Here is a 27,774-nt window from a genome sequence, read left to right on the forward strand (position 1 = left end):
AAATTATCATATGGCTACAGATTTAGACAATAACTCTATGTAGGTAATACAATTAAACATCCCAAAGTGGCTACACAATTGCTACAATTAAAAGATAATTCATACTGTAGTCCAAACAAATTAGAAAGTAAGTAAGTATATTAAATTAAATCTTTGTACGAATGCACTCGTGCTCCGGTAATTCGCTTTAAACTTGTACACGGCCACCCCAACCTAATTTCATGAGCCAACCGGTTAATGCACAAGGTTGCTGACGCAAACATGACATTCATTTAAATCTCGCTATGTAAAGCTGTTATAAATACTTGCCTTATTTCGAGAATTATCCATATGAAAGTTGGTACAAATTATAGCAAATGATTACTATCAAAGAACAAACTAACTATTAAATCATCCGCTTTCAAGCCAAACGTTTCTCATTAATCTCATATGTTTCAACTTATATGCCTACAAACAATGTATACACACCTAATTAGAAATACGTTATACAATTATAACATAATTATCTTCTGTAGATTCTATTGCCACGGAAGATTTACACAGCGGCGTCACAGTTTAGGAATTAACGTTATTGTCCGTAAGCCAGGCGCGAGTTTCATCAATCATTTCCTCTCGGGTGATAATTCGTAAAATGCTTTGTGTTAATAACATCAGCAGCCTCTTTGGGTTGGCAAGGGTGACCTCTTACACACTTGGTTATGAAAGTTTGTTCCATTTCTGTATAAAAATGACGTCGTCTAATCAAAATTTAGAATTCGGTAGAGCACCAATAACATACTGTTTAATATTGCATAACTAGTAAAATGGAATAATATGTGCATAGTTAAATCATCAGTTAGTGGATGATGGTAATTGGGATGAGTCCATAACAAACAATTGTGTAAATAATAAAGTAGTCGATAATTTGAATTTATTTAACAGACAAAGATTTAGTTTCAAACCCGCTCACTAATTGTATAGTTTCAACAAAGTTTCAACCTATACATACTCGTTTTAAATATAAATCGCTTTTGTAAATAGTATCGAGTAACAAAAGTCAGTTTTCTAAGATGTATTAAATGAAGCTACTTCCAATTAAACGAGCAATTCCATTACACCTATTGTAGCGTGACTCTTGACATACAAGGAAAGCGTTAAAATCTAATGAGATTCTTAAAGCTTGTATAGATTTTCTCAAGCAGCAAAGAAACGACAATCGCTCCCAAAGGGCCTGAGTCTCGACTCCGGATGCCTTACTCGAGCACGACTGAAGCAATTTACTTTAAATCTGACACAGGACTACTTCGTGATCTGAAACTGTAGTGAAATGTAGCGATGTATCGCACTTTGGTATCGATTTTCATTGTCCATGGTGTGACTTTGTTATGTAGAGTAATAACTACACTATTATATTATAATTTACCATTTCAATACATGTTTCAAATGGAAATAAAGTTATGAAATATATGTATATATCTATACTTACATTTGTAATGTTATTGTCCGAATAACATTACAGATATATACAATTTTTCTTCTACATATTAGAAAAATATTTAAAAGTGAAGCTAAAACAGAAATAATCATATTCTAGAAACGTATTTCTATTTCATTAAGGATCGCCTGGAGGAAGGTAAAAATAGAATACCTTATGGTGAGAGAATATATTTTATAACAATTTGTACTCTGCTCAATAATAATAAAATATAAAGGAGTACATTCGAACCAGTATAACGCTTGATATTCTTCGTCTATGTAATTAATTTTATATAAATATTACTTTAATATCGAAATTCTACAAAAAATATGAATAAAATTGAATTAAGTTACAGAGGATCGGAATGTAATTAAAGATATAAGGAAATGACACCTAATAGAAAAATAACACTTTTCAATATTCATAGAACACAGAAATAGATATGTAAAACTATTCTCTCTATGGAACAAGGAATGAAAGAATAGGTATAATTAATAAAATTTTGTTTAATACTCTTCCCTCTTTTTACGTTCTTTACACGTAAGTAATAAATCAACTTAACCAAGAATTATTTTTATCACCCGATCCAAGTGTGGAAAGTACACTTTTAAAACGTGTTTCTATAATCGTCCTTAATAACGGTCAATCAAAAATAAACTGCCGCTAACAAATGGGTGATTTTTTAATTATTATTATTGATCTGACTGCGATACCATCCGAACTCGTTAAAAGCACGATTTCAATTTAACGAACAACTGGCACGTGTTAAAATAACGGCCAAACCTTCAGTTTTGTTACTGAATGTAACAATTTAAGCAATATTATTAGCCTCTCGCACTTATTTTGAGCACGCACGATCGTTTAGGTCTGAAACAGAGTCAGGTGACCTACAACGGACACTTATTACTGAAATACCAGGGTAATGAATAAATAAAATTGGAACAATTAACTAGTTACAATATTGGCTGGAATATACAATAGCGTATTCACAGTATTACAATATCCCTACTAATATTATAAATGCGAAAGTAACTCTGTCTGTCTGTCTGTTACTTAATCACGCCTAAACTACTGAACCAATTTGCATGAAATTTGGTATGGAGATATTTTGATACCCGAGAAAGGACATAGGCTACTTTTCATTGCGAAATATGTACCAGGGGCGAAGCCGGGGCGGACCGCTAGTAGGAAATATATTGTAATACTGTGGCGTATTTTATTATTCTCTATGACTTGTACTCTTGTACTTAAAGTAATGATCCTAGTGTTGCACCTGTGCTGTATTCAAATTATTGTTGATTCAACCAAATAGGTGTAATATCTAACGGAATAGAGCCTAAAAGAATTTATATTATATTATTTTCGTCGGCTTAAGTTTATTTCTAAATATACTTATCAATAGGTTAAACAGATAGAAGGAAATTCACGTTCGATCGAAAATGGTAAAAAAAAGGTAAAAGTACCTACACAAAATTTCAATAGTAAGGTCATAATATCTGCTTCACTTCAAACATAAAAAGTAAACTGCAAACATTGTAAAAACCAACAAACTACTTACTTCACCAAACCTTTTAGCACCAGAAGTGTTGTTAGTGTTGCCAGAAAGGTTGTTAAGAAATAATCTTACAAAGCTTTGTGTACACGGTACCATTTTTAGTTCCACCTTACGTTCCCTGTAAAGCACGTCGTGTGTGCAACACCTAAACCATTACCGTAACAATTCACCGAAAGTGGGCTTGCGGGAACATAAACGGATTTGCAAGTGCCGTTTACGAGAACCGAGCCTACATTACATTCCCTCTTGTAATGTTCGCCCTAACTGTTTTACAAAATTAATTAAGAGATAAGATAACTTTAATCGTTATGGCAGATAACGGTAACTATAATTATGCATATTGGGAACTATGCCTAATTGAACTGTAGATACTCTCAGAACAGAAATAGTGGATATGTATTCGTTATACGTAACTATTCCGATTAAATATTTAGGTCTGTATTTACAAAATTATAGGCACAGGCATAAAATTACAAATATTTCTCCAGGTTATTTATGGATAACATCTTATAATAATACAATATAACTGGCAATTGAAATGTCTGATATTTATTTATATAATCATTACTAGCTTCCACCCGCGACTCCGTCCGCGCGGAAAAATTAAGATTTTTTTTTGCTACGTATTTTTCCGGGATAAAAAGTATGCTATTTTATGCCCAGGATAATAAGGTATAATTATACCAAGTTTCATCGAAATCGGACCGTTAGTTTTTACGTGATGCCTTCACATACAGACAGACAGACAGACAGACAAAAAAATATTTAATCACATATTTGGGTTTGGTGTCGATCCAGTAACAGCCCCTGGTATTTATTTTTTCAATATTTTCAATGTACAGAATTGACCCTTCCACAGATTTATTATATGTATAGATTTATGATCGTTGAATGTTTATTGATTTATTAATTAGATACTATTCTGATCTGATGATGAATTCCGTTTAAACTAAGATTGTCCATAATTCAGCACTTATAAAGTTTCAAACAATAACCATATGCAGTGAGTGAAAAAATATAAGTTACACTAAAGTTTTCCTCAAAGTTTACGTAACTTTCAACTTTCACATTGGCCTCATGAACTAAAGTCACTAGCTAGATTATACGTTATTAAAACTTTATATTAAAAACTAGGCAAGTTTACATTACCTTTAGGCTGTATGTTCTAGGATTTCATACAACTACATTAAATATATAAATCACATTTTATAGCGTTGGAGGGTCGCCTATTTGTTGGTTGTTTTAAAGCTGCTAAGCCCCAACAAAGACTTTTCTCAAGTCTGGATTAAATATTTACATATTTATTTATCCTTCATCATAAAACCCGACCCTCGACGTATGGATTATTTTAATATTAATCGACCCTACAAGTCTTACACGCGCGAAAAACTTCAAGTGATTCATATGATTGCTAAATTCTAGGAAGAATATTTATTATACGTAGGTAGATTTTTATATGGCGGAAAAATTTCATCGTTTGTATAGGTTCTTGAATGAAGAAACTGAAGAACTGAAGACTGTAGATCACTGATCAACGGTGATGAAACCTGCTCTAATTGGGTCAACAAAATAAATAACATCCTAATAAACCAAACTGAAGTTGTAATGTACCGAAATAGCTATTTACGTTATCACTAGGCATGTTATTAGGCGAACTTCCGTGGCCACATAATTATAGTACATGTGAAAACGAAGTTGAGTTATTAAGGCGCTATATCACCCACATGTGTACACAATAGGCGTAATAAACATAACGAGAAATATAGCTCAGTATATTATGTACAGCAATTTAGATACAAATCATATTTACAACTTCCAAGTAAACGTTTAGATTTAAACGTTCTTTCAGAGTTAGATTTGAATAAACGATGAAAATATATCTTGAAAAAAATATAACCATGAAAAGGTTTTAATTTAAATAAAAACGAGTGCTTTACACGTTACTTAATTTATACCTTCCATTTAAAATACCGTATCATGAACTATTTTTTTTTTGATCCCGCCTGCCCAAAAATACCAATCAATCTTTAAGTTCTAAATTTTACTCTTTTAATAGAACGTTCTCTCTCAAATATCGGAAATAGTTTAATAGTATGGTGCATTGCTTGTTGTTTATAAAAAGCTACTGATTTTTTTATAAAAACATTGGGTTAATTCTTAGCAGCCCTAACAAAATATACATTTTTCAATAAAGGTGAGCCTATAACTAATTAGACAGAGGTAACTAATTGATAAAATCGCAGAATAAGCTACTTTTCCGCATATTTAATTATTCAAAACGATATCGTTTCCAAAAAGATTTTATCGAAAGAAATGTCTCTAAGAGGATTTACTCAATTAAAGCAAAGAAGGTTAGTCGGACTAAAGAAAAATTTATATTCGTTTTAAATGAGGGTGTTGATAAAAATGTATTTACGACTTCAAAATTAAAATCATTTCACCGTCTTTTTGCGATAAGTTACTTAAGTGTATAATTATTGCTTTCGTGTGAAGGAACAAATCTTATTACAGGAATTATAATAAATGGACACTTAAAAAATATATCTTTTATCAAAACAAATATTTATTTTTCGTTTATTTCGGTCCTATTATCGTGTGCTTTATATAATTTATTCTTTCATCATATCAATAACATTTAAATTTAAATACTTTATAATTATGCTCCTTTATTTCAAATGCACAGGACAACAGCTAGAGCCATCGTATCGAAATTTACCGCTCCTTTCATTACATTGCATTCATAAAACAAACATTTCATCGTGATTAATATTCTTGATTCTATCATAGTTTTAGCACAGGCATCAGTACGTATGTAGGTATAACATAGTATTTTATTATCTGTGCTAATACTATGCTGTTAGTGGTGTGTGTTTAATATCGAGTTATCTTAGTATTTCCGTGCAAGAATTTCCCGCCATCAAGATTTTACACTCTCTTATCCAGCTGTTTCATCTACATTTTCTCTCACCGGAATTTTCTACATACGAAAGAGAGCATTAAAAAGAGCATGTTTAGTGCACTGCAGATGCAATGGCATTCAAAGGACTCCAATGGCTAATAAAATAGGCATCAAGAGAGCTACGTGCTTAAGATAAGACGACTTGTACGTGATAACTTCGTTGTGTGCATTTAACCCGAGCGAAGCGAATTAAAAAGGAAAGAAAATATTACCCCTCAGTCAAGAGTGCTCGACTATATCTTACAGTTCACTTTTAGTTTAAATAACTTCAGATTCATTTGTTCAATGTCAGAATGCAAGGTATACTCTTCAATGGTAAACTTTCATATTGTAAGTAACCTTTCTCAGAATTGAAATAGAAGAAAAAATCAACGGATGCTTTTATAGACCACCAGTTCTTCATGCGTCTCTTTTAATTCCAGGAATTAAAAAAAATATTGATTAAGTAATAATTTTCTACAGAAATAGAGCAAGGGAAAGATATAATAAGTGCAAGTCTAAAAGCCAACAGCGATTGCACGGGTACTCATTATTGTAAAATGTTGAAGAAATATAAAATAGTTTTCGCATTTCCCTTCCTTTGTTCTTTCGTCTTATAAATACGCTTGGGGAAAGTTATTTTAATTTTCTTCCGTTTAATAATGTGTTTTATCAATTATATTATAGGGAATCAATTCGTTAATGGAAATAGCCGTGTATGAATACTAAAAAGTTTTGAACTAATCAAATGTTTGTTTTATATCCGGATATCCGCCCGCATGCGAAGCTGTAAGGTAAATACTCTCTCGACCTACAAAGTTTGCAGCTGTCTATTCATCCGCCAATCCACTATGAGTAGTGCAATGTTTTCAACGCAAATTTTTTTGATGCCCAACTTTTATATTGAGGACGTAATTTTCACCGACGTATGAAATGAAAAAATATCCGTTTAATCTTCTCTCAGAAATAATTTGTCATACTTTGATTGTGGAAATCCTTTCAGAAATAATACTTGTAGAATGTAGGTGTATCATCCATCAATATACTCTGGAAATTCAAACTTCTGTTGTTTCGTGTCATTAGTTGTTTAGGATGGGCGTTGGTGTGTTTGTTCGTAAATTGCCTTAACATTATTATCAAAACACAATAATAGGTACAAAAGTTTATAACTATGCTCCAATTATTTACCCTGCCTAAACTACACTTTTATTTTGACAAGGAAGTCTCATATTACCTGTTACGATATGTCTATATCAATGTTTATGTGTCAGCATATTCAATCAGACGAGGTCCGGCAATAAACTGCACACGTACGTGTCCTATTCGTGACAAACTACTCATGTTCCTCAGCTAACCGAATAGTCTAAGTAAATTTGCATCCTACATCATACATGAAGTTGGGATGATTTTCTCGTGAAAAGCATGGGTAAGTTTAATGCATATATACTGATTTAATTTATATAATTAAAGACATCTGAAATGAGATTTTCAGTGTTAAAATATTATATTTAAGGTGTAACTTTTTTTTTTATTTATAAACATTATCATCACCATTATTTATTCGGATATTTAAAAGTTAAAGAAAAACTAATTTAATATATTACTACCGAACAAATAAAAAGGTAACTACCATATAAAAATATTTTTTACCATTCAACAGGTGATACTGTGAGTGTGTACACCCTATAAGTGTGATAATATAATAGAATTTATAATTACATGCTAGATAATGATTCTTAATTAATAGTTTGGTATCATTACTGATAATTTACACTAATGTAAAGATTAAAAAATAGATTCCGTAATTACAGCAATTAAACTACGGACGGTAATCGGTCTAGAATACGATATTATTGTTTGATGATGATTTTACATTGTTTTATGGATTTGTCCTAGTATATTTTTTAATCAAGGCTATTCTAATTTCTAATACGATTCTGAGAATTCAAAATTCCACGTAGTTTCAGGTAGTTTCCTCGTGTACCGGGACTAACATTAATATCTCCTATTTTATTATGCATATACAGGGTTACTTGTAAAGCACCAGCAACCTTGCAGGACAAGATAGCTAACATCATAAGTAACAACATTTGTTCTACGACTATTGGCATAACGCAATAAATTATTTTTAAATGATTTTTTAAGCTTTTATTTTACTGTCCTAATATTTGTTAGTAGGTTCTATTCATCGAAAGGACGACGCGACGCCCACGCACGCTTCTTCCCCCTCTTTTTCGCTTCTTGTTTGCGTAATTTTTGGGATGCGCGTAGGTTTTATAATATTATTCAAACGGAAATTTAAATGAATATTTATTTTTGTATGAAAATAAAATCTAACAAATTATCAATAGTCGTAGAACAAATGTCGTTACTTATGATGTTAGCTATCTTGTCCTGCGAGGTTGCTGGTGTTTTACAAGTAACCCTGTATAATATTCGTTAATAGATGAGATTTCGCAAAACTTTAGATTATATACGAGCTTTAAGAAATAAAAACTTTTAATTAACATAGCTTTGAAAACTATTCCAGTGAATATAAACACGGATGTAATCCATAGCATTCGAATAAAAGATCTGAAAGCCGTCTACGATCCAACTTACATTCTTTAAAAATAATCAAGTTCGTTTTAATAATACAATGCTAAAAAGTATAATAAACATATTTATATATTATTTAAAGATATTTCTTTCTTTCAGACCTCTAGGTATCCTTTTTTAGTGTTCAGAATAAAATGTTTCCTTTGAGGATTAACCTCGGGAACTATAAGTTACCTGGGTTTTCTAAAAAAGTTAAGAATTCCTAAAAATGTATTTTTATTTATATTTACGTTGGTGCGATGTTTCATCTGACTTTCAAATGAATTTGTTATTTTTCGAGCCCACTTACTAAAAGAAACTAGAATTTTTGCATTACTTATATAATTTGATTTGTATAAATTGCATCTTTAATAAAATAAAAATAATACGTTCCAACGTTTTCACTGTAGTTATTAGTGAGTATTTAAATTAAAAAGAGCTCAGCAAAAAAGCAGCATAAACATTTTGTTGAAAATACTTCTTTGTGAGAGTATATACTTTGGAATGATATCATATAATTAGCTGCGCACCCCGACTTCATCTGGGCTCAGTGGGAACGTGGAACAATATTGCAATCTTCTCTCTCTAAATTGGTTCAGTAATTCCAGGAATTACTACTCCTATATTCTAACAAACACACGTTCACACTTTTGCTCTGTAGGTACTGTATTATTATGAAAGAATAATACTTAGTTACACAACAGAATCTTACAAAGCCTCGGATAAATGTTTTTTTATTAACTTTAATAATACTCAAGTATCATATCAACGTAAAATTTATCATCTATATCCAGTGTCTTAAACTGAACTCCAACCAAAATACCAAAACTTTATCGAAGCAACATAAACGATATAGGTAATAACATACAAAGCGGAATGAGCCAATCGCCTCGTCCAGTACACAAACACGCCACTAAACATAAATAAAGATAAATGAAAGTTTCATTCTGAAGTCGATTAAGCAGGATCAATGTTTATTCACGCATCCATGTTGCCAATCAAAGAGTGCGATAGTGCCGTCGTAGCAATAAACTGCCCATCACGTCCGTACCTTCGTGACAAAGTATAGTTGCTGCTCTATCACACCGATTAACTGCAACGTAGGGTACAGGATAGTGGCATGTGTATTTGTTCCATTTTTTTACTCTCCTGCGAGTGAAAATAGAAAACTGGCGCTAGTAGTTTGAATACATTGAAGTAGTTACACAACTTTTCTAGTGTATATACTCGTAGTATCTTTAAATAGTATGATTAAAGATTATTGTAATAAAAATTTGTCAATCAAGATGGTTGTGTATTTAAGTTTTTAAAGCGTTCATACAATGGGGTTGACTAAAAAATTATAAATGAACACTATTAGTACCTAACCTAAAGATAATAGAAAATTCAATTCACTATAGAAAAAAAATCAACTCATAAGGATACAATTTCAAAAAGGAACAATGTAATACGTATCCGCTAATTACACGCGGTACAAAGATAAATAAATAGATATTTCATCACTAGATCTGTTGTGTATCTGCATTTTGTAGTCTGTAACACTATTACTGGAACGAGCACGGCACGCTCGCTGCACTCGCTGATCGACGAATTTAGATTTATCACACTCTTCGTGTTTGCTTCACCCCATTACGTGACACAGTATGTGATTGACGTTCACTCATATATTGTCTTGACGAAGTAGTATTTTTTACAAACCAGCTTTTAACTTCAACTGTATGTTTGGTTGTAATGGACTCCTTTGACTACATCATGACTTTTTAAGGTTCGATTATGAAACGATTTAATGACAAATTTGTTCACTTTCCGACGATCGTTGACAATGCAAACAATTTAAAAGTTTATCAAATTAAAAGCATATTCTTCTTTCAGATTTCTAAAGTAAACCTTCCCTTAAGTTTATTATAATCATTAATCAAGTAATCAATAAGTTGATTACAAATATTTTCTATTAGTTTTTTATTGACTTTTAAAATAATAACGAAATATTATGTTCTATTAGAAAATATCTGCAACCATTAAAAAATCTTAGATAGAGACAAGACCAACAGTTTTATAGCTTCTCGTAGCTTATTTCGTAGCACTTCACTCCAAGCTACTTTGATTATTTAGAACAAATTAGTTAACATCAAACACGTATCGAAAAAAAATGTTAACAATATTTTACATTTTTCCAAATTCCATGATTAAGAATAGTCTCATATTGTATTATATCACTCCAGCCCAGCGTAAACATTGCACTTGGAGGAGCTTTCAGGGTATTTAAAAATAAACACGATCTTCTTCACAAAAATCAACATGACATTTTATAATATAAAATCAACATTTATCATTCGATTAAAGTAAACACTAACCAATACCTTTTAACCCTTCCTAAAACAACGACATTTGCCTCAGTTAAAACAATAAATGGAAACACTTGTAGCATAAATATTTTTAGCAGTTTTGTTATTCTGGCGCAATACTACTGGTACTACTAATACCACATCGGTACTTTTAGTTAATGAGGAAATTTGTTTTTTCTGTATAAACTAACAATATTATATACATTGCTGTTTCCATGCGCTGTAGCCAATTCAGTACATGCTCAGGCGTTCGGGCTTATGATGAGCAACAATAAGCTCATACGGGCAGTATTTAATTGCAGATTCGTTATCATTCTCAAAAGGGATTGTCAACGAGCGTTTAGAAAGGAATAGAGTAAGAAGACCAGAGGGGAGGTGTGAATCTCCAGTTACCCTCAATCACCGTAGGAAACGCGACAGACTTCATTATTCTTCCACTGTAGGTAATAACTCTTTTAGGGTATGTCATCCATATTAATATTTATGCTTTTATGTTACATGGTAATTCACGTTCATCAAAAATATTAATTTAAACAATATATTCTACTTTATTCGCGTCTGGAATCTAAAAAGAATTTCATCAAATATTGCTATTTTCTAGAATTTATTAACGCAAATTTCATAAAGACATTCAAAGTCAGACAATCAAGTTATATTTTTCATAGCCATAGTTAAAGAACAGATTTTGTTTTTCTAATTGTTATAAATTCTTATCTTCAGAATATTCATTCTGAAGGAAAAATTCATTTTTCAGAGCCATTTTTAGTACCTACTCACGTCTTAATAAAGTTATGTATCTGTTTTATTGTGTATAAGAACGCTGCGTGCATCGTGCATTCGCGCGTTTATAAGCGGCTACTACACTCGGCGTTATCAAGTGGTGGACAAACGCTGCAATAGCACGCGGCAATAAAACGCGCCGTTTTTTAGGTCAAGAATTGAACTTTATAAAGGCGAAACAAACAGACGGTGAAAGCTGCATGAATCTCACAAATTCATTCAACATCACTCAATGCATGCTTTATGCAGGCCCTACTGCAGAGCAGCATTAGAGTAGATATTAATAAATGATAAATAATTATAGATAAAAAACGAATATCCACTAACTTACTTACAAATGATACTTCAATAAAACAATCCACAAAAACATTTCGTTGTTTGTTTTCTAAAATAATCATCAAATTAAAAGTACAACGTAAGGGTCATAAATACAGAAAAGTACGCGATGGAAGCTGATCCACAAGGACTTGTTGACCCTTACATTGACGTTTCCGCCATAAAATATCAATAAAGTTTTATTTTACTAGGCAGCGATACGATTCTGAATGTCTACATCACAAGGATATGAGGGTAAGATGCGATAAAGGCTTCATTTTTACGACATATAAAATGCCTATACTTAATCGATCTTCATTGCTGTTGTCGTGGTTTATTTTTAGGAATTCTATTAAATATTTAAACAAATTTAACAAACTCATCATCATCATCATCATCATCAGCCCATATACGTTCCCACTGCTGGGACACGGGCCTCCTATGAGGGTACAGGCCATAATCCACCACGCTGGCCAAGTGCGGGTTGGCGGATGACACATGTCGTCGAACTTTTTTAATGCTTCGACATGTCGGTTTGCTACAGATGATTTCCTTCACCGTTCGAGCAGTGGTGATGTTACAACATGCGCAGATAAATTGAAAAATCAATTTATTTCCTGCGCGCTCGCCTGGTCTCGAACCACGGACTTATCGATTCGAAGTCCGAGGTCTCACCACTGAGCCACCACTGCTCTAACACTTGCTTAACAAACTACGTAGTCACAAATATTGTAAGTTGTAACTAAACGCTTAGAATATAAATAACTGTTTCAACCAATATAAATATATACATCATATTATAGAAGGCAATTAATATAACAAGTCGCTGGTTATTAACATATCTAAAATTACACATAAATTATCACTTCATTTACACAAATTAATCATAAATGCGATATTTATTAATTACAGCAATTTAGAGGCGCGGTGTTACGTACAAAATTTATCGCTTGCGATTTACATTTATAACTATGAAATAGCACTTAACATAGTTGCATAAGTATAAAATTAAGTGAGCGTGTAATTTGAATAAGACGTGTAGCAGGAGTAATGGTAACGGTGGTCAGGAAACGGAAAAACAGTACGGCGCAGTATTTACGGCTTGCACGTCCGCTCAGTGGGCTTCATTAACACACGCGGTGGGCGAAATGCCTTCACAATTTGCATACTCAAACTGCACTCATAAAACAGGCTATATATAAAAGATCTCGAACTTTCTATCCTTCTTTCCGTATACAATTTGAACCAGACCACTTTTTATACAAACTCAATATAATATGTTCCTGTAAGATAACTTTCGATGGTTCTTAACCGTTTACAAGTTGAACTGTGTTCAATGTTTTGGTTCTCATATTCCTATAGTTTACTAACATTAACTCGTAGCTTCGTAGGTAGGTACTGTGTTGTAAAACTTTGTCTGCAAACTACGAAATCACGCAAATACAGCTAAATTGATTTTATCGTACGATTCGTCAATATTCCTCAATGAAAATAGTTTATATAAAATCTATTTAACATAAACAGGAATATAATTACTAATAATATACCCAGTACTATTAATATATTTTGATATAAAATAATTGTAACGAATATAATATTATGTTAATAATTATTATATCCAAATATTTATGCGCTTACCAGGAGTCCGTTTCAACGGGATCACCCGTTCCACAAATTTCAATATTATTTAAATACCCTTTAATTGGCTTAGACTGGAAATTGTTATTATTGGCTTGCTTATTGTTCAAGAAATTTATCTAATTTCAGCAACAATTATCATTTACTGAATATTCATTGTTTGCTTTTCGTAATCATATACATTTTATTGAATGCGAGGTTCTACTTTGCGCACCACCATGTTTCTTTGACTTCGTTGTTCCCTCATACAAAATTCGTGTTGCTAATTGTAATTACTACTAAATGCTCGCCGACTAACATTTAAAGTACAATTAAAAATCGAACCATTTTTGCATAATTCTTACTTTTCTTAAATCTTAAAACCACATACAATTCGGTCAACGAAGATCTCAGGAAAAAATAAGCTTTATTTGTTGTCAAAGATTATATAAAATCTAGTATAGTTAGCAAATAAAAATCAAATGCTTTGGCTTTGTGACAAAGCGAAACATCGTGAAGATATTGAGCGCGTTTGCTACACAGTGCCTCCTACATACTCAAGAGATTGTTCTTGAAGTATAACAGTAACGTTATACGTTCCAGTTAAGTACGGAAAGTTATTAGAATATCGTTGTTTAACGTCAGTATAAAAAGGTTATTGAGTTTTAAAAATAAACTGGAGGTATGTATTTCTCTTGCTCACTAAAAGGTTGTGTTGCTCATTTAATACTTACAATCTGTACATTTTTCATTATAAGGGTTTGGTTTTGCTACAGTTTCTTTGATTTATGTTATACACAATATAAATAACAATACGTAAATGTTATTTTTATCTTGAAGGCAAAGTTAAAAAAATAATTAGTTTCTACTTAAATAAATAGTCTTCACGGCTACTGAGAATTGATTAATTTAGTTTCCGTTGAAAAGCAATGGATCTTAGAAGTTAGAACGTACAATGCTTAGACTTGAGGAGACGTATATTTTTATCTCCAACGCAAACAAAGTGTTATTTAATTATGATGTTTAAATATTATTATCATGAAATTCAAACTCCTCTGCCATATCATATTAAGATTTCAACGTACAATATATCGAATCTCGCTACTCTACAATACAACCTAGCGGTTAAACTATCTATAAATAGAGGCTATTTCAGAAATTTAAGCACGCATCGACTTCACCTCTGGCTAGCACCTCACAATGGCTAATTATCCAGCTACAAGATAAATGTCTGCAATCACGAACGCCCGTCTCACTTACCACAACCCTTCTACCACTTACCTCCCACATCGTACATTTAACAACAAATTACTAACAAACTAGCTCCTTGCGTTACGAAACTTCACTGTATGAGATTTGAATCTCATATTACATCAAAACTTAAATAAATTAGTCAGATGATAGAAAGTTTTCCGTCTGTTTTTGTAGCCTTGATATTCCCAATTTCAACATAAAAACAAATATTTATATACAACTTACTTTTATATTATATACTTTGTGGTTGTAATGTAAAATTATTTGAATTTTTTTTTCAATCTCATTATAAGTAACCATAAATAAAACGTTTCAAAATCTACAACCACTGTTTGTTTACTTAAAAATGAACATGTAAATCGATTTTGTAGCAATTTAAAGCAATCTTCTCTAAATTACCACCAATTTATATGAAGGTCGGATTTCAAAACGGCTATAATAGCAAATAATAGTGTCATTCAAGAGAATGTCAATCGGTGAACTTTTAAGGTTTTAATGGTAAGGGTTGTCCTTGTTGAACCGAGTCACTATATCCATTGATTTATTATTTTACAGGAAAGGTTACGTATGTTTAAGTTCATCGTATTCCCTTATTCTCCTATAAATATTTTGAGTGTTAAAGATATATTATTTTACTCTATGGTTAAAGCCTGTACCATAGATTAAAATAATATTGGTATTGGACAAAATGTATAAAAAAAAGAAATTGATGAATATAAGGATGACGTTCCTATTTTTTTAATAATACTTAATGTTTAGTTTTCGAACAATATCGTCATTTAAATAAATATAAAAATATAACAAAGCTTCGAATCAAAAGAGTATTATATTTCATAGATTCCATGAAAACATTTGATGTTTATATAATAACCAAGCAGTCAATCAAAAAGTTTTGTGTACCTACTAAAATTAACACTACACTCTTATTTAAATACATAATAGTATATTATTTCTATTAATTATCTTTGCTACTTTAAAAATGAATTCATAAATTGATATTGCTGTGTTCAAAGAAAAGGATAAGATTATTAAATAAAAGGTAGATTCTCAGTTTTTTTTCTAATTCTATTAAATATCTTCACTTTTTTTAAGCATTTATTTGATTCCATTCTAGTACAGAATTGAGCTCTTATTTCAAGCAACGTAGGTGTCAAATAAAAATCCGTTTCAAATCAGGTACACAAAAAGCAAGTCACCTTTTCGAATTGGCTAATTATCTTAGTAAGGGCTTTACACGAAGGTTCAAATGGACACACAAAATAGAACACGCGAGCCGGAGTGATTACAATAATATATGGCGGCACCGTAGGCCCATTCAATCTCGATGGTAAATTTTAATTTAGAAAGGTTGCTTTGTCTAAATAAACGTTGAATATTGTATTGTTCATGTTATTTTGTGCAAACCAATTAATAACGAAGGTATTGTCAACTGTTTTAACACATGTAATATTATCTAAAGTTTTATATGAAAGTTTGTAAAGCTCGTCTTTAACGCTCTACAAGTAAACAATGAAATAAAGTCATGTTACTTGAAGTCAGAAAAATATAAGCGATTATTTCAAAAAGTGTGCCTTTAGGCGGGGAAATAAAGGATGGAAACTTGTATTTATAGAACAACTTTCACGCGATAACGTGATTGAACAGTGTTATGTAATAATGATTTATAAGTTTATTTTTGCGACCATATTTCTGTTTTAACTTCTTTTATTTACATGGTCCTTTGCCATAATAATGGCTAGATTACATCCTTGAATATATCATAAACATTTTATAATCAACTTAACATTCAATTTATAGTATAACAATATGCTACATGGGTACTTCAGAGAATTTGGAATTAGTACTTGCAGCAGTTCAATAGCAGGCCCGAAAATTTTGAATACACATGTAAAAAGTACAGTTGTTTTCATAAAATCGCTACCTAAATATAACTTAACTAATAAATTTTGTTAATTAGGAAATTAACATACTCATCTGAGCGTGTATTTCACGAATCATCTAAAACATCAACATAGCTAAGTGAAAACTTCAAACATAACTACTTTGAAATCCGTTCCGAAAAGTTTTCGCTTTGTAGATGTTTATCTCTCCGCTATTTCAGCTTGTTTCATCAAATATTCATTTCATTAATGACATTAAAACTCTTGAAACAACCCACTTTATAATCTACACCAGTTTCTAGCCAACTAAAAGCTAAAGTGTTTAATAAAAATAATATTCTTTGGATAAAATCATTTGAGAACTAAATAGTGTACAGTATGTTTTGATTTCCTTAAACAAATCTGTTGTTTTTATTTGAAATACAAAGGCATTTATCACAGCATACATTATTAAATTATAACTTTCTAAATAAATCATCTTCGCATTGTTTATTTTGGAAGCTAATATTAGATACAGCTAATGACGAAACCGATATGATAGCGATATGATGTGATTATGATTTTCAATATCTATCGTACAATATGCAAAATTTCGTGAGCTATACATACCAAGCGTAAGATAAACAATCAATTATACGAAATTGCTTAAAGAAACAAAAAGAGCTACTGCAATAGACGCAATATGAATCATGTACAACGGTCGGGTTAGATAGCCGTGGGTCAGTCAAAATATACCCACAATACAACGTACGGCCCTTTATTTATGTGCCCAACGTATCGCGCCGACTTCGTTCTGATATCGCATAGAATTTTTTACGATCACAACTTTGAGAAATGGCTGACAATTTTATCTCTTGCATCGTTAACATCGGCTATATAACTTTTAGACATTAGCATTCTGTTCCCGATCAAGTTTCAGTAAGATCGTAAAATTATACTGCGTTTATTGTATTGCAATTGTTTTTAAAACTCTATTTAAATAGTCAAAAACAAAACCCCAATCTAATGGATTAAAATGTTCAAACAAAATGTTATCTTGCTTGATCCCAAATATGAGCTGAAACATTTTCTGACAATGAAGATGAAGAATATAACTTTATTAAAACGATTGCGAAAGTACTGAAGTCGTCACAGCTCAGTCCGGTGCATAATGGCAAAGATAATGATGTCAAGAGGCGGAAGAAGCAATTACGATCTCGACCCGTCTGCAATCACGTCATGATATTTCTACAACAGCTACAAGGTAATTTTAAGATTATGCCGTCAGAAAATTATTGTGGAGAGGTTCTTGGCGGTCGCCCTAAATACTTTTGCTTTGCCATTTTAATTTATAATAAATTGAATCGGCTTTGAACAACAGCTCGTACCTATATAAATAAACAATGCAAATGCTATCATGTGTGTCTCGTGTCAAATTCTGTAAGTTCAACATATTGCTGCTCTAAAATCGGACTGGCGAGATTTATACATTGTTGTTTATCTGCTGTATTGTGGTTTATGTAAGCATAAAAGCCAAAAATGCGAATGGAACATATAATTCTATCGTATAAAACCATCTGCTTGTTTAATGTGATAATATCCTTTGAGATTATCATCTTATATTATATGGGTATTACATAATATACATATGTGTAGACAATCTAATGCAAGTATGGAAGATACATTTGATATTCAATATTGTTAAAAGAAAACCCTCTTTTGTTATTACAATTTTGTTCAAAAAACATCATAACAACATCATAGTAAAGAAAAATAGTTCATCAATAGATGAATCTACCATATAACTCGAAACTCGTTTCCTGAATGCTTTTGTGAAAGTAAAAAGTTTAAAAATGTTACACTTCTTCAAATTTTTCAGTAGATACTAGGAAGACAATAACAATGATGTTAAAAACAAATGTTTATTGTGTGGTAACGTAATATCAAATTGTCACCTCACGCGTACACACTTATAATGAAAACCTCTTAACGTGTTCGCATTTTCACAAATAAAGGGTGAATTAAGATCCTAAGTAATTTGTATTATTTCGCTTGATGTTCTGCTTAATTATTCGCTACATTTAGACAGCCAGGTGCGACGAATCTGTATTTATTTGCGTTAAAAATATATTCACCAAGAGACTTGCGTTATTCGGGATTATCATTCAACAGCTGCGCTCGACAAATTCACGAATTCGGATTATATTTTAATTTCGCTATTAACTTGATAAATAATACCTATAACAGCGCATGAATTACAGACGTGGAACTTGAATACGTTGAATAAAAGTTTAAAACTGTTGCGGAAACATTAAACTGGAGAAGTGCCAAGATATCGATGAGAAGAATATGCGACTTAATATTAAACTATCATTCTTTAAAATTAAAATCTCTCCGGAATAATGCCTTGATATTAAACAAAAGATATGCATACTTTACATGACGATACTAAGCGCTGTAGATTCTACACCGTGATTGTTTTGAGTTGCAAATTGTTACTATGAAAAAAGTTGTTAGAAAAATACTAGATGCATTCGGCAATAATTGCAAATATGACTTCCGCACAATAGGCGTCATTAAATATGCCAGAGGCCTGGGCAGTATCGTCATTGTTTCGAGCGGGTCAAATAAAAAATGTTTTTAGAGCCTTTGTTTGTTGGAGGTATATAACGTACGTTCTTGATCGTGAAACGAATCGTGGTATATGCCTGGGGTTACATGTCGTTGGGCATTGCGATCTCTAACAAAGAGCTGCCATCGCCAAACAAAAACGTGATTTAGGAGCGTAAGGAATGAAGGTGTACCTGTGGTGTAATTATGAGGCTATGACAATAATGCATTGTTTTGCCTGTTATTTGTCGTTTCGCTAAAATATAAGTTATACTCATATAACTTGCCGTATTAATATTTCCATTTCATTGTTTGTTGATTACTCGTTCTTTTCGAATATCGTAATTGAGTTGGAAGCTTCCTTGCTTATTTATGAAACAAATACTCCTTTCTATAAATAGGCAACTTAAAACAGGCTTTTGTGTTACAATACCAGCGCTTCAATTAAACGGAAATGTACAAGATTTAATGCTTTATTGTAGTGCAATAAATTCTAAACGTTATTAATAATTTCATACAAAACAATCGCACACATAATAAATTATAGATATAATGAGCAATTTATAGTGATTATTTTTTAATTTGATTGATCTCATTGATGATGATTTATGTTTAATGAATCTCATTCGAATTGCAATCATTTATTTTATTATCCTTACGTTTAATGGTTAATGATTTAATTACGTTAAAAACTCTACGTGTTAATTTCAGTCGATTAACCTGAAAAGAATTTACCGTTAGATCTTTGGCAGACAGTGCTTGTTTCAGACCATATCGTCGTTCCAGATCATTTACCTTACCGCTTTTTACGACTAAACAAACATACGTTTCCTTTTCTTTTTCCAAGATGTATGAAACAGACGCCCTAATAAATACAAAATTAAATGCGTGTTCAATGTATCGTTACTAAATAATGTTATTGCATCTGAATACTTAAATTACGTATAAATTATAAAATGAACTCGTCGGACGTAATATTTATTAACCAGGGAGTTATATATTTCATCAATGCGCTCGAAATCAAAGCCTGAATAATGAATAGGCGATATGGCGAGTGGATAAACACTTTATTGTTTGTAATCCCTGTACGTTTCATTTCACAAAACATTTCTCATGAACATGAACGTGAAATTGACGGAACTCGCACAATGTGCTCGATGTACACTTTTCAGGTTTTTAACTCAGGAAATTCTAGTATGTGTACCGTCGTATTTTCACTGACGTGAATGCAACAGCGCTTTTCAAATGAAAACCGCGTGTAAATATCATAATAGGCGTGAGATAGACAAGCAGTTTATTTCGGTAAATTATGCAATTCACTTTTGAAATTTGCGTGAAAATTTTTCGCTTGAATTTTTTTTATTTTAATTGTCCATTTATGCTTCGCAAGCTCTTATTTTTATTGAAAACGTTAAACAAGTACTTGTGTTATTTTGAAAATGTTCTAATAACAATAAGTTCATTCTAAACATAAAAATGTTATGATCAAATAATTTCTGTAACGCTATAATTGTTTTTTACCGATGATGCCTTAGATTATCCAAAAAAAAAAAATTGACATTAAAACAAAAAGGAATATTACGAAGATTTGTCAACAAAACGTTCACTTAATGACTCCGGATCTTTTTCGTTTCTATTTATATTTCCGTTTGTTCTCTTTTACGTATTTTGTTTCACTCATCGTAAAAGGGTTTTAGAAAAAGGATTTTTACGCTTCTCCGAGCACGTTCAGTTGTAAGTAAGTATGAGTGCGTGAGAAAGAAACAACTTGCCGGTATACGCATTACGCTCCATCGGTTCACATATAACTATTACAACTTTCATTTGTCTAATACACAAACTTGTCTAAGTACCGTTATCAACATTTATGTCACTAGCAGCCGAAGCGATGTCCCTTTCGGAGTATGTTGTTCACGAAATAAGCAAGAAACTAAGAATTTCCTGAACAGTATGTGCTAACGCTCACTGCTCCATTTATTATAAGGATCGTCGATTTAAGATCAGTAATTGCGACCTTTATCTAGAGGGACCTCGGAAATTGTTAAAGATTTTTTTGCTTTTATTTTCGCGTGCCTTTGTATACGTTTTCGTCCCTATCGCTTTAAATTAATTTCATGGCAACACGGTCGTTTGTATTTCTTTTGTTTCGAAGGTGGGAACGCTTTTGTCACTTAAAGATATATTTGACCCGTTAGCAAGTTGCGACGATTTTGAAGGCAGCTATTTATTTACTTGTCTCAATAGACGCCACGGCTCGTATTTCAGATTTAATCAAGTCTGACAGGGTGATTAACGTCAACGGTTCGTATTCGTGGAGGTATCAATGGGGCAAGCTGGCACCCTCATTTAAACTCCATTAGTGTACTGATTTAAATAATTACTACTTCACGGATAGTTTGGAAGTTTCTCGTTGAAAATACGTCTTTGTTTTTATCAATTTGAACTTACCTAATTTGGAAAGTATTAATTGAAAGCTTTTTTTTTCTATTTATTTCATATTCGAGGACATCCATCAAATAAAAAGATCCTTTATTACTATTATAATTCCCTCAATCAAACCATAGTTTCTGAAATAATATATTTAAAAAAAGTGCTCTTTATTTCAGTTACAAAAATCCAAGCACATTTAAACTCAGAACCTTTTTATTGATGCAAACTTTTAGAAATGTTTCTGAATAGTCAATCGTAGTCATAATCGTTTTTTAACTACCATCAAAATATGTTGTTCCCAATGAACATTTGACGTTTAATAAATATTTGGAAAAGCTAAGAATCTATTCATAAAGGTTAGAAGCACAAATAAATTCTCAACGTTTAGCAATATATTAGTTTCCAAATTAATAAAATCATCTCATCTGATTCCCACGTGATAAGGAAGAAGTAATAATATTTGGCAATATCGTGGTTATATCTCGATCGCAACTGACTTATGGGCCAAACTTGCACCACTGTGGCTTTGCTTTTGACACTTAGCAGTAATTAGCTGCTAATTTATAGCACACACCTACATAACCTAGTCTTCACTGCAACTAAATCATAGTAACAATTCTGCTCAAAATTAACACGGGATTTAAGAAGAGATAATAAGCCACAAACTGCTGATTAACATGCGATAGCGTAAAATTTTCAAACTAAAATGATTTCATTTATTTCATTATATGTGTTTACGACCTACCGTCACTTTATTTTATATTTTTGTTCATGCGAATTGTAATATGCATTGTCAGTGTGTCATCTTAGCGTCTGAGTATTGAACACATCTAATATTAAAATTTGTGTTGTAATTAATATAAACCTGTGCTAAAGAAAGTAATGTGTTACTTAAATTATTGCTCATTGTGCATTGTGTCATCTTAACGTTTGTTGGAAAGAAATAAACTCAAAGCGATACATAAAATGGGAGTTTTTGTTCATGGTCCTTACGATTGCCGGATATAAGATATAAGATATAATATATAACGATTCTGGAGAATACTGGCTTTGGAGTTACGACAATATCGATGTAATTGTTGGTGGATTACGACTAATAATACGTGACATCGAGTTGGGTGTTCTATCATCGTGTTTCGTGTCTTCACATCTGCATCTGGAGGTTATTTTGTGTATAAGTGCTGTGAGTGAGTAAATAAGTGGACAAACCGTGAGTACATTCGCAATATCGTAATAATTGGACTTTAATATTGTATTGGGACTTTAAGTGTAAATCGTATATAAAATTTGCTAATTGCTATAACCAAATAATTGATTTGTAATTTAAAGATTGATGTAATGTGAACTTGTTATATATAGTTCAAGGTTACGTGTTTAGCTGAATCTTAAAACAATTATCTAAGTATAGTTAAATAACTACCTATAAGTACTTACATAAGTATTATAATCTGTGAATAAGTAATTGTCACTTTATGAACATTGAATTTATAAATCTATTTCGGATTTTCTATAGTAAATAATATATTTGATTTATTAGATTACATATTTCAAATAGGTATTTCACGTTGAGATTTTTATAAAGTTTTTTATATATTAATTTTATTTATTGTTAAAGATGGAATCTTATATTAAAGTGCAAAACAATATATATGATCGAATTACAAAAGCTAGATCTAATTTTAAGAAATCGCCTAAAGAACGTTTAGCGAATGATGCGTATTTATCGACAAGATTGGATGCGCTTGAGGAACTTTGGTCTCAGTTTTTGCAAACTCACACGCAAATTATTCAAGTTTCGGAAAGTGATAAATTGAATGCTACTACTTATGTCAAAGCTGATACATATGGCAATTGTGAAGAACAATATATCGATTATAAGTATGAGTTGCGGGAAGCTCGAGCTAATTTAACTGTTAAATCAACCTATGTACATCATGCGCCAGATGGCAGCACCACAGCTACAGATTCGAATCAACAAGGTTTTAAATTACCAAAGATTGCTATCCCACATTTCTCCGGGAAATATGCAGAATGGACGAGCTTTCGAGACCTGTTTTTGTCACTGGTACATAGTAACCCTACATTGGATGACGTTCAACGCTTACATTATTTAAAATGTCAACTCACTGGAGAAGCGGAACAGTTCTTGCGACACATACCAATAACTGCAGAAAATTATAAGTTATGTTGGAAACAGCTTGAGGATCGGTACAGCAACAAAAAGTATCTTGCCAATTGTATCTTAAAGAAATTTATGAATCAAAAAACTGTAACAACTGAATCAGCTACAGCGTTACGCGAAATATTAGATACTACTAATGAATGTATGTTTGCACTTAAAAATTTGTCAATAGATGTAAGTACTTGGGACACTATTGTTATTTATGTTGTAAGTTTAAAATTAGATTCCGAATCCCGTAAGCAGTGGGAACTGCAAAGTAGTAAAAATTGTAATTTATTACCAACATATAAGGAATTTATAGAATTTTTAGAAATCCGTTCACGTTCATTAGAATTTATTGATCCTAAGGTAGCTAAACATAATAGTCAACAATATAGAACTAATGCTACATCGAAAGCGTTTCATATTTCAAATTTAAAATGTATTTATTGTTCTGACGATCATCATATTTTGCGAAATTGTAAAAGTTTTTCAAGAGAAATAACTGATACTCGACGGAATTTTGTCCAATCACAAAATCTTTGTTTTAATTGTCTTGGTGCAGGTCACAATGTATATTCGTGTCGCCAGTCTTCCAGGTGTCGTATTTGCAAGAAGAAACATCATTCTTTACTACATCCCAAAAATGTATCGCTCCCATCGGTGCCTCAAATGAGTGAGGCAGAACCAGATGCTAAGGAAGCAACAGCATCTACATCAACACAGGTAAAAAATATTAATAATATCAGAGCCTGCTTTTCGCGTTTCAGTGGACAAGTTTTACTTGCCACCGCATTAGTTAATGCCAGGTCACACACAGGCTCATTGATCACGTTAAGATGTCTCATTGATCAAGGATCACAGGCTTCATTTTTGACTGAAGCCGCTGCTCAACTTCTTGGGCTAAGAAAGATTCCACACAAAAGCTCCATTATTGGTTTGGGTAGTGACCACTCAAGTTCTGTTGCCTCTAAAGCGAGGGTAGAAATTGAGATTGAATCACGCCATTGCAACTTTAAAATTTGCGTCCAAGCTTTTGTGCTCAATAAGCTCACCTCAGTACTTCCGGAAAAGAATGCTGTTGTTAATCTTAGTCCTGAAGTATCTAAATTAGTTTTAGCAGATCCTTTATTTACAACACCAAATAAAATTGACATGCTCCTTGGAGCAGATGTTTATGGTCAGATTTTGCTTGAAGGTCTGATCAAGAATTCACCCAGTTCATTAATCGCGCAAAATACACAGCTGGGTTGGATTCTATCGGGTCCAATTCAATCCAGATCGAGCTCCAGCACTATTTGGTGCAATCATATTCATCAAAATGATGAATACGAACTTATGAAGAAGTTTTGGGAGCTTGAATCGGATCAATTTGCCTCTGATAAATCACTTCTTACGGAGGAAGAAATTAAATGTGAGAATATATACTCATCAACTACTAGGAGAGATAGTTCAGGACGCTATATAGTACATTTACCATTTCGAACCGATGATCCAAATTGCAAATATGGTAATTCAAAGGCTATTGCAATAAAACAATTTAATCGGCTTGAGAATCGTTTATTAAAAAATCCTAAGCTTAAGGCTGAGTATGCTGCTGTCATAGAAGAATATAAAAATTTAGGTCACGTGGAAACTGTGCCATCACATGAAGAAGATTTGGCTGATGCTGTATACTTACCTCACCATGCAGTGATCCGAGAGGATAAGGATACTACTAAAGTCCGAGTTGTCTTCAACGCTTCTTGTCCAGGAACCAATGGCATCACATTGAATGACGAACTTATGGTAGGCCCATCACTACAACCTGACTTACGTCACATTATAATGCGTTGGCGTCAATATCCAATTTGTCTTGTCGCTGACATTATAAAAATGTATAGACAGGTGAAAATATCTGAATTACATACAAATTTTCAACGTTTTGTGTGGCGTGAAGATCCAGATCAAAGACTGCAGCATCTGCGCCTCTTACGAGTTACTTTTGGTACGGCTTCAGCACCTTATCTCGCTGTGAAATCATTACAGCAAGTTGCACACGACGATGGAGTAAAGTATCCGCTGGCTGCTGAAAGAGTACTTCGTGAATTTTATATGGACGATTTTATGTCGGGTTGCTTTTCTGTGGAAGAAGGTAAGCAAATTTATAAGGAAATAACACAACTTCTACAAGGAGGTGGATTTGTCTTGCAAAAATGGAGCAGTAATAGCGAAGAAATAATTAAAGAAATTAACGAAGATGTTGAAGATCAAGCAGAAAACCTGAAACTAAAAATAGATGAAATCATGAAAATTTTAGGACTTACCTGGAACAGAAGAACCGATGAATTTGAATACGTAGTAAAACTTCCACAACTCTCTCCTCCTGTAACAAAAAGAAAGGTTATTTCAGAAATTTCTCGATTATTTGATCCTGTTGGTTGGCTTGCGCCAGTAATAATTTCAGCCAAAGTTTTTATACAGAAATTATGGCTCTCGGGAATTGAGTGGGATGATGAACTTCCTCCACAATTACTGAAGGACTGGCTCAAGTATAGAAGTGAATTAGATACACTTACCAAATTTAGTATCCCACGCTGGATCAACATCAATAATGATGATAAAGTTCGCGAATTGCATGGCTTCTGCGATGCTTCAAATGTTGCATTTGCGGCAGTTGTGTACTTGCGAGTAGTTAATTCCAATGGGGAAGTTAATGTTGCATTAATCGCTTCCAAAACAAAGGTAGCGCCCATTAAACAAGTTTCGATTCCGAGATTGGAGCTTTGTGGAGCTGTACTACTCACAAGACTGCTACTTGAAGTGTCTCAAGTCATGGGTTTGGAGAAATCTTCTATTCATGCGTGGACCGACTCACAAATTGTGCTCGCTTGGCTTCAAGGACAACCTAGTCGTTGGAAAACCTTTGTCGCCAACCGAGTGTCGGAGATTATTACTTCGTTGGAACCGCAGCAATGGCAACACGTATCTACCAAGGATAATCCTGCAGATTGTGCATCGCGTGGCAGTACGCAATGGGATGTTCAACTCTGGAAGGAAGGGCCAAAGTGGCTGCAAGAAAAGTTATATAAATTTTACAAGAGGTCAAATAGAAGATACAGATCTAGAAGAAAGAAAAATAAAAATTTGTTTAATTAATACTCACAGTGATGAAGCAGATCTTGAAGAAGAAATATACTCACGCTTTTCATCTTTGAGAAGACTGCTCCGCGTTACTGCACTCTGTAAAAGACTAATTAAAAGAATGAGAAAAAAGGAAGTAGAGGATCAGAAGGATTGGATAACAAGTTTTGAAATAAGAGAAAGTTTAAAAATATGCGTTAAAAGATGCCAAGAAAAACATTTCGGTGAAGAGCTTGCAGATTTAAGAAATAAAAAAGAAATAAATAAAAAAAGTAAACTTACCTCACTCAATCCAATAGTTGACGAAGACGGTATCCTACGAGTAGGTGGCAGACTGCAGCAGGCAATCCTTAGTGATGAGAGAAAACATCCTATCATTCTTCCTCGTAAATCACAGTTTACAACTTTGATTATTGCGGATGCTCATGAGAGAACATTTCACGGCGGTCCCCAATTGATGCAAATTGGTCAAATGAATATTTGACTCAGTTTTACCATCGTTATAAATGGAATAATATTTTTCCTGAACCTAAAATTGGAGATTTAGTATTAGTAGTAGAGGATGGTCTTCCACCTGGAAGATGGTTATATGGTATTATAGTTGAAAAACATCCCGGATTGGACGGAATTACGCGAGTTGTCAGTTTAAAATGTAAAAACAATGTAATTAAACGCCCTGTTTCTAAATTGTGTTTTTTGCCAGTTACCAACTAATGTTGATTTTTTTTCTGTTGTCTGTCTTAAGCCTTATATT

At 32.5% G+C, this 27,774-nt stretch overlaps 1 protein-coding gene across 1 annotated transcript; it reads left to right on the forward strand.

The window, feature by feature from the left end:
• Positions 1 to 23,351: 23,351 nt before the first annotated feature.
• Positions 23,352 to 27,504, forward strand: LOC123695203. The gene is made up of 3 exons (XM_045640969.1): positions 23,352 to 24,060; positions 24,463 to 26,959; positions 27,045 to 27,504. The coding sequence occupies exons 1-3, from the start codon at positions 23,352 to 23,354 to the stop codon at positions 27,502 to 27,504; spliced, it is 3,666 nt and encodes a 1,221-aa protein (XP_045496925.1).
• Positions 27,505 to 27,774: the final 270 nt, after the last annotated feature.

Source organism: Colias croceus, chromosome 10 (assembly GCF_905220415.1).
Source record: "Colias croceus chromosome 10, ilColCroc2.1".
NCBI classification, from domain to species: domain Eukaryota; kingdom Metazoa; phylum Arthropoda; class Insecta; order Lepidoptera; family Pieridae; genus Colias; species Colias croceus.